Source organism: Oratosquilla oratoria, chromosome 12 (assembly GCF_046742065.1).
Source record: "Oratosquilla oratoria isolate Oo_2021 chromosome 12, ASM4674206v1, whole genome shotgun sequence".
Classification (NCBI taxonomy): Eukaryota; Metazoa; Arthropoda; class Malacostraca; order Stomatopoda; family Squillidae; genus Oratosquilla; species Oratosquilla oratoria.
The window spans coordinates 15,557,472-15,567,471 of NC_134788.1; the positions used below are offsets into that span (position 1 = coordinate 15,557,472).

The 10,000-nt window shown below is 38.8% G+C and overlaps 1 protein-coding gene across 1 annotated transcript in view; it reads right to left on the reverse strand.

The window, feature by feature from the left end:
* Positions 1 to 3,984: 3,984 nt before the first annotated feature.
* Positions 3,985 to 10,000, reverse strand: part of LOC143031010 (protein Star-like) — a 64,242-nt gene continuing 58,226 nt past the window's right edge. The window contains exon 7 of the mRNA XM_076194348.1: positions 3,985 to 6,175. Coding sequence (XP_076050463.1) covers positions 6,011 to 6,175 — 165 coding nt within the window. The 3' untranslated portion in view covers positions 3,985 to 6,010. The remainder of the gene's footprint in view (positions 6,176 to 10,000) is intronic.

A 10,000-nucleotide genomic window follows, 5' to 3' on the forward strand; every position in this document is an offset into this window, starting at 1 on the left:
ACTTAAAAGATATTGGTTGGCCTTAACTTGAGCTCCGTGGATACAGGAGCTGGAAAAATCTATTAGCCACTGGGGCAGGGAGCTCTTATATCATGTAAGGGAAGCGATTTCAACTTGCTTCTCCTAAGAAATGTACACACACTTAACTTGATCAAAATCATGTCCAACTTGCACAAATATAAATTTTTTACTTTGACTAAAAGTCACTTCATTTCTAACTTTCTCACATACTACATATCACTTCAGTTTACATAAACACGTGTTTTTTTCTTCCTTTCTCTGCAACAATGTCTACAACCATTTACCCGCTTTTGGATGATTTAAATGCAAGCCTTGGTGTTCAAGTCTCCTGTCCAGGCCTCCTGAGCCGCGATATTAGCTCTATTACATATCCCATGCAAGTGCCCAGTGACGACAACTTCTTTTATACACGACTATCATTCCATCTTCCATCTTCAGATTTTCCTTCTCTTCTCTCAAATACCGATTCTGAGCGAGCAAATGCGTGTATTTACCTAGTTGTATCTTACGGGAAGGGGAGCTATGCTCGTGGTGTCCCGTCTTCACATCTCATTATATCTAAACTGTTTTTAAATTCATGTATTGTTTTTGCACTGTGTGTGTGTGTGTGTGTGTGTGTGTGTGTGTGTGTGTGTGTGTGTGTGTGTGTGTGTGTGTGTGTGTGTGTTCGCCTTGGTCTTTGGATCACGTGTTGGACTCGTGATCGACAGCTATTTCCCTCCCGTAAGAGAGCTCAGAGCTCATATGACCGATCTATGGGTAATGCACACACACACCCAACTCCCCGCCCACGAGAGTCGGAGTAACAACCCGAAGTGCAGCGATACCGAAATAATTTCGGCCCCGGGCAGGATTCGAACCAGGTACTGCTGCACCTCCGTACTGGCAGTCCAGTACTCTATCAACCGCGCCACCGAGTGTATGTGTGTGTGTGTGTGTGTGTGTGTGTGTGTGTGTGTGTGTGTGTGTGTGTGTGTGTGTGTGTGTGTGTGTGTGTGTGTGTGTGTGTGTGTGTGTGTGTGTGTGTGTGTGTGTGTGTGTTCCTTTCTACAAGGAGGTACAAGTTATTTCTTGTGCGATTGCTTGAGTATGAAGTAGTGATTCTTTTTAATTTATATGAAAGAATCAGGCGCGTATTTGGTCAATTCTTCATGCTCGTTATCGCCCGGATGTTTGGGAGGGAGGGAGGAAAGAGATAAAAGACGACGACGATGACCGTTACTCGCTAATAACACAACTACATGCACAAACATCTACGTAAACTTTTCCTTCTACTGATATTATTTTCATTTGTAACTTTCTCTCCTACTACATCTTGTCATTTCAGTTTACCTACCACTAGAATGATTAACAATTTCTCTATCTTTCCCTAAGACTAAGCCTCCTACTCATTTTCTAACTTTGTTGGGTGAGGATAAGAAGAATAAATCCGTGACCTAACGGTTACACGTATTGATCCCAGTCTCCTGTCCCCCATACCTCCAAAGCCACGAAGACGCCACGAAATAAATATCCCCAATCACCCAGTGGCAGAAGCACCTCGTTCATACACAACAACTATCTTTTCATTTTCATCTTCAGACATCTCTTCCCTTCCTACAACTACTGATCCCGCGCGAGTGGGTGTTCCTAGCTTATCGACAGTCGACACATACACACACACACACGCACACACCCAAGGAGAGAGAGGAGAGGTCTATACCACAGCCATGAATGTATACCTTATACTCTACAAATATACCACTGGACAATATATTTCCAGTTGAGAGTATTGGAGAGTTATCGAATACTAAGCGCAAAGTTATCGATTACAAAAAGAATGCCATCGGAAGCGTGTTGGTCTTTATTTGTTTAGTTGTGGGTTCGAATCCAGTAGTGGTTGATTGATTGATTGATTGATGAAATTTTTGGCTCGAAGGCCAAGCGCCTGAGCCGGTAGGCCATTCAGCGCATTCAATCCAGTAGTACCACGGATTCAGCCAATTCTTACGAACCTGTTCTCGGAATTTCTTGAGCTCCGGGAACCGGTTATTTGAAATTGTCTTTTACAGGTTATAATACAGCCTAAGTGATATCTGCATGCAAATGGCCTAATGAGAGAACTTTTTGTTGAATTATTTTAATCCTCACCTAAGGACTGCTACTGAAGAGTCTCCGTAAAACATGAAGACTAAATTATCATGCCTGCAGCCAGTAAAAATAAATGAATAAAAATAAAATATATAAATGAAAATACCATTTGCTAAAAAAAAAAAAAAAAAAAAAAAAAAAAAAATTAGGGAATATGCTTACTTGGTGAATACTCGCTGGCCGAACTCTTTAGGGCATCGCTACATGCATGTGGAGGTGTTGACGGTTTGAACCTGCCACCGACAAGTCGGACTAAGGGCATGGTTATTTTAATTCCACGCTACAAAGCCCTCTGTAAGGGGCACCTTCCCAGCCTCCTGATAAGGCGGGGGGAAGTTTCGCGGCGGAAAACTGAATCAATTAATATGGACTTGGTGTCTGTATGGCTGATGTCAACAAAATGGAAAGTGCCGACGAGCACATCCGTCGTTCTCGTCGGACATGACGCTTTAGAGTCAAAGAACTTACACCAAGAGACGATTCACTGTCACTCACTAACCCACAGCTTCCAGATCCTGCCTCCTCTGGATATCGAACCTGGAGCGTTGGTAAGTCATCACTGAAAGTATGTGTTCTTGGAAAGAAGAACAGATTGCAGTACACAATGTCCTTTCTTTCCAAATTTAAACGCGACCATCAGACCGTCGCCATCTTGACTTGCCCTCTTAGAAAAAATGTGTGGGTATATGTATATATATATATATATATATATACATCGGGGGGGGAGGCCATTTCTCCCACTGGAATTATTCGGATTCCACATTTTCTGGTAACAACCTCCATCAATCTGGTAAAAGATAAAAAAAAAAAAAAAAAAAAAAATCCAGAAGGGAGGGGACCAGTTCCCTTCCCTGCCTCATATGTATATATATATATATATATGTATATATATATATATTATATATATATATATACATCATTGAAAGTGATGGCTAATTGTGCATTTATTACTTTTTTAAATGTATTTTCCATACTTCTTACTATGGACTTTGTTCCTTTGACAGAATGTTTATGATTTGACTCTAGGCAAGTGCACGTCGTCATGTTTGTTTTCTAACATGACCACTTGCAAAGGAACATATGTATTGAAATATGTATAAGAGAAAATCTCCCCATATATATATATATATATATATATATATATATATACTCACACACATTTTTGGGACTATATCGTGATCAATAACGGCGTGGAGTGGGTAGTACGCCTTATTTGTTCTTGGGTAATAAAACGCTCGTTTTTGTTGTAACAAATCAAATGAATGGATAGACAAATATACAACTAATAAGCAAATACACGAATAGATTATTCAACAATCATATATGTATGTAATGAATATATGAGCAGATGAATAGATAAATGAATATATGATAGCCAGACAGAATGGCAACTTTGTCTTCCTTTCTGGTAGAATCAGCGAGGACCTCTGTCGGTGTAGATGAACGAACAATCTATATTTTGCTGTGATATATTGAACTTCAGAAGCACTACATATATATATATATATATATAATTTTTTTTCTACATCAGTACAGAAATAGAAATATACAGGGACTGAATACTGAGAGATTGCATCTCCTTAGCCAAGTCTCCGATATCTTTTTGAAATATTTAATTTACGTCATCTATATTTAGTGACGATTCATAGAATCTTAAAAGTACTCCATAAAGGTGGATATCATATTCAAATGTTACAGAACGATTCCCTACTAGGCCCAGCAGGAATGAATTCGATAAACCAAATGTTTGTAAATGTCAACAAAACTATTCGTTTGTTTATGTATGTTTACGCCAGATATAATTTTTCAGATATGTTGTGGCAAAATTGTAAATATTTATACATTTTCTTTTATTTCTGTCAAGACTTGTACAGTATCAATTAATAATTCTTTCTTCTGCATCGTCCTTGTCGTTGGGTTAACTCCTCGACGGGTAGCATTTTTCTTGTACTTTTCCTTTTGTTAGATCATATAGTCTACATGGTAGGAAAAGGTGTTGAGCATAAAGAGGAAAATATATACATTCATAATAGTGAAAAGGGTAGAAGTGATACTAACTTACCGTCCTTATAATAACACAAGTTTAAAAACATTACCAAAGTTGCTCCTTCGCCATTTTCAGTTTGGTAATCTGACACACGAAAAGAAAAGAGAATCGAATGTTGCCATATCATGGTACACTATAAGGATATAACTTTGTTGTTGTTGTTGTTGTTGTCAAACAAAGATATATATATATATATATATATATATATATATATATATATATATATATATATATATATATATATATATATATATATATATATATATATGTATATATATGTATAAATTGCTGATAACCACAAAGGGAACCGGAAAAAAAGAAACTAAAATTCCCAAACGCTTTCGCGATATTTCACATCTTCAGGTTTCCCCTGGAGATGTGAAATATCACGAAAGTGCTTGGGAATGTTAGTTTCTTTTATGGTTTCCTTTTTTGGTTTTGTGATCTTTTTGCGCGCGCGCACACACACACACACACACACACATATATATATATGTATATACTGTATATAAGCAATTAATTTACTGGTTATCATATATAACCGACAACCTAAAAGGAATTCGAGAAGCCATTTGGTGTACGGTCATATACTGTATGTACCACTTGTGTAGCCTGGGAGCCCATCTGTGTATTTCACTTTATGAAAAGATTCTGCAGACCCAAGCCATTACTCTTTCGCAGCTGTGAGACTGAAAATCTAAAACTTAACGAAACGCAAAATGGAGAAAGACTCGCTGATGCCACCAAACCCAAATAATGAACCATTGATTGCAAATCGGAAAACATTACTGGAACAAGAAAGATAATCTCAACGTCTCTGAAATTCCTCTATAGTTGTCCCATTCACAACTTGGGGATTAAAATTAAAAATAAAGGCAATATTAGGTTTTTTCTTTATACCTCTTACGGTCTAAGAGATTTCAACCAAGTCAATGATAGAAAACAATCTTCATGCAATCTCCAAGTACAACTTCTTAAACGCATCAATCACCCATTTTTCTGTACAATTCAACCTTCTTCCATGCTTAAGAGTTCTCTTCGCTTGCTATTTGTCCACATGTGTTTTACTTATCAGTTATCTAGGTTTGAAGGATGGGTTATTTCGTGTGTGTGTGTGTGTGTGTGTGTGTGTGTGTGTGTGTGTGTGTGTGTGTGTGTGTGTGTGTGTGTGTGATTCACCATCATGGACCTGGATCACGTGTTGGACTCGTGATCGACAATTTCTATCTCGAAAGAGAGCTCAGAGCTATGACCGATCTATGCGTCTATATGTGGTCTTACACGCACACATACAGCTCCCCGCCCAGGAGAGTTGGAGTAACGATCCGCAGCGCAGCGATACTGAGATTATTTCAGCCCTGGGCGGGATTCGAACCCGGACCGACGTATTGGCAGCGAGGAACTCTGCTACTGCGCCACGAGTCGTGTGTATGTGTGCGTGTGCGTAATAATGACATACCGTGCCCCAGGAATAACCTTATCCATCTTCCCACTGGATATATCTAAGAACACCAAAAGGAGAAATTGGCAAGCCAAACCTCTTCCTTCGTAAACCAATCCTCTGCACTGCCAGACGTGACCAGAATATCCAACCAGTTGCATGAAACCGGTCGCAACAGATGTGAAAGCAGTATACGTTCGCTTTTCACAGTGCACACACCCGTTGCGATCGGTTTCATGCAACTGGTTGCGTCGGTGTGCGAGATGCTCAGGCCGGCGATCGAATGTCAGCCCCTCAAGGCTGCACCTCCTGAATAATAGAATATTTTACACACTTGTTACATATTCTAGAATAAAAAAAATACTACTTTTCTAGCTTTTTATGCTAGCTAGCATTTCCCGTTTAACGAATATGAAATCGTTTGCTAAGTAGTGCGGATTTGTAACTTCCGAGTAGACACTGTACCCTTTAGTGGCCATATATTCTTTCAAGGTGTCCTTGCCTTCCTTCCCATGTATAAACTCCACTGAGAGTGTCTGCAAAAGGCAAGAAAGAATTAGATATACAAATCATTACATGTCCACTGACAGTAAAAAAAAAAAAAAAAAAAAAAAAAAAAAAATATATATATATATATATATATATATATATATATATATATATATATATATAATATATATATATATACACACACACAGTATATTACAAAGGATTACAAAGGCGGGGCATGCCGACAGGAAACCTTTTTTTGGTCCATATCTAGGTCGGATGCGAAAAAAAATCATAATAATAAATGAATAAATAAAAACTACAATAATAAACGAATAAATAAAAACTATAATAATGTAAATGACAAATAAAATACATACATAATGCATTGGTATAGTTAATTAATAAACAAATAGGTAAATAGTAAAAAGAATTATGTATATACATATATATATATATATATATATATATATATATATATATATATAATGACAAAAATAAATAAACAAATAAAAAATAAAAGAACAATAATAAACATAGAAAAATAAATATTTTCAAATCTTTAAATATTCCTAAGAAAACTACCATAATGAACATTACATATCTTTCTTCCTAATATATAACCCACATCGGACTTAATTTGCTCCAGGTGAGATTACACACATACATATACCAAAGGCTCCTTCCCCCTATCTGGGGGGTAGCCTAAAAGAAAAAGTCATAGAAACCACTCCCACCCATTCCATTTCCCATATCTTCCACTCCCCTCCACCCTCCTCCCTCCTTCCTATCTTGGCACCTCCTGGATGACGGGTCATCTCTGCACCCTGTCCACTGCCCTGGGTCAGAAGCAGTGTCGCAAGACACAGCAACATCTACAGCAAGGCCGCTTCATAAATTCGGCGACCCCCTCTCTCCGTTCCCCCACGCAGAAAAGGAGAAGTCGGGGAGAAATCCATTCGGGCTGCATCAAATTTTTTTCTCATACATACTTCCTCACCCCCCCATCCCCCACCCACTCCCCATCATGCCTCACACAACCCCTCTCCATTCACCCAAGTGAAACTAAGCCCATTAAATCTTCTTGTACATCTGCACTGTTCATTAATCCAACACCTGTCACTTTGTCTCTAAAAGGGTTACCAGACTCTTCCACCGAATTCGCCGCCGACAACTGAAAATGCGTTGAAGTAGAAAACGACATCGGTTACAACATTTTCATTTTTTTTTTCAAACCTCCAAATATCAAATTACACAGGGGAACACTTTTTCAGTAACTTTGAGTTGCATTGGATATTTTAACGGATTTTGAAAGAGTTTTGGGCGCTAATTTCAAATCTGAAATTAGTTTTTCTCTACAAGCTCTAGTTTGTATGCAATTTGAGGTTAATGAAAATTGTACATATGTGAACTTGCGTAAACCATGTATAAGCATTTTAACGTCCATATATATAGATAGCTTCTAATATTTTGATCATTCTTCTTTTGTTTCAGTTCAAACATGGCTTCCAGAATGAGACATCATTGCAGAAAACAAGGCCTGATGCCTTCTGCTACATATGTGGATGCTACACACTCAATCGTCAGAGACGTAACATATCCTCGTTCGTCAAGCGTGCCTACAAGGCATATTTTGAAGTTCATCTTGGTGATCAAGACAAGCAATGGGCTCCTCATGTTGTGTGCCACAGTTGTGAGGAAATGCTTCGAGACTGGACCAAAGGAAAACGCAAAGGTCTGCCTTTTGGAGTTCCAATGATTTGGCGCGAACCCACCAACCATGTAACTGACTGTTATTTCTGCATGGTAAACACAACGGGTGTTGGGAAGAAAACCCCGACATAAGATTACGTATCCGAACATTCCCTCAGCTATTTGGCCTGTTCCGCACTCTGAAGAAGTACCTGTACTAGTTTTCAAAGGCTTGCCTTCATTGGACGATAAAGACATTGGACATGATACAAGCCAGCAAGACAGTTGTGACAGTGAATTGTCAGAAAAGTGTTCACAATCGGAGGACTGTTCTTCAGACACTGAACCTTTCCCCGTCCCTAAGCCTCTTCCCCAGGCCTGAACTGAATGATTTAGTGCGGGATTTAGGTCTTTCAAAGAAAGCAGCAGAGCTTTTGGCATCAAGATTACAAGGCAGAAATCTTGTTGATCACTGTTAAAGTATCATATTTCAGAAAGCGTGACCAGCTTTTTGTGACCTTCTTTTCAAAAGACAGACAGTTTGTTTACTGCCATGACATCCCAGGGCTTCTCAAAGAAACTGGGTGTACCTTACTATAGTCCTGCTGAATGGAGACTCTTTTTAGACAGTTCAAAACGCAGTCTAAAGTGTGTTCTTTTACATAATGGCAATGTTTATGGAGCAGTACCTGTCGGTCACTCAGTGCATTTGCGGGAAGACTATGATGATATGAGAATGGTCATGGACTTATTAAAGTATCATGAGCACAATTGGATAATTTGTGTAGACTTAAAGATGGTCAACTTTCTTCTTGGACAACAGAAAGGTTTCACCAAGTTTCCATGTTTCCTCTGTATGTGGGACAGCCGAGCACGAGACAGACATTGGGTCCAGAAGGACTGGCCTATTCGTGACACCCTTGAAGCAGGTATGCCAAATATCATACAAGACCCAATTGTAAACAGATATAAGATCATCTTTCCTCCTCTTCACATCAAATTAGGTTTGATGAAACAATTTGTCAAGGCACTGGAAACCGAAGGTGAATGTTTCCAACACATCATCACAGCTTTTACCAGGGTTATCATTTGAGAAGATCAAAGCAGGCGTGTTTGATGGCCCAGATTCGAACCCTAATTCGTGATGATCAGTTTGTTGCTAAGATGACCGCTTTAGAAAGGGCAGCATGGTTATCCTTTGTGGCAGTCGTCGGAACTTCCTTGGAAACAATAAGGCGGAGGAACTACAGTGAACTTGTGAACAGAATGCTCCTCGCTTTTCGTGATCTCGGGTGCAACATGAGCATCAAGCTTCATTTTTTGAACAGCCACCTTGATCAGTTCCCTGACAACCTGGGGGCTGTGAGTGACAAACAAGGAGAACGATTCCACCAAGACCTAAAGATCATGGAAGAACGCTACCAAGGGCGCTGGGACAAAAGTATGATGTCTGACTACTGCTGGAGCATTAAACGAAATTGACCAGATGAAATGTAAAAAAGCAAAATTTACAAACTCAAATTCCTGCCTGAAAAAAAATACACAAAGAAATTGATAAGCTTCCATCAGCTTGTGGTGATGTTCTGAAGGATAATCTAACTTTGGGATAGATGTTCTGTTAATGTTCTGTTTCTTTTGCCTTAATAAATGTACAGAAATGGGCTTTCATACTGTTTTAAGATTCAAGTGAACAAAAGAATTGTGGCTGATATTGCCAATTTCCTATAATAACGAAAATTTAAAAAAAATAAATAAAAATGTCAAATTGCATAAAATCTGTAGCTTCCAGACAAAACCCGACTTCAGATTTGAAATCAGCAGCACACTCAAGTTGACTATAGAAAAGTCTTTTTTTAAATGCAACAAAATGAGTGTTCCCCAGTGTTATCTTTCCGTCATAGCAAGGCTGAACGAATGTTGCACACTGTTGATGTGCTCTTAGAGAAGTCTAGGTTTCTGTAAGCTAAAATCAAGTTCAAATGGAGGTTGGAGGTAAGGTGATAGCCCCATAACACCTTTTGAAACTAGGTATGATAACCGATCATTTTTTGACAATCGCATGCAGGATTCGAACCCACTGCTATCGGCCACTTAGGGGATACACCGATCATACAGTGTATCCCATTCAACTCCGATGACAAGATGTCTTGTCATTTGGTCAAATAAAACAAAAAATCATA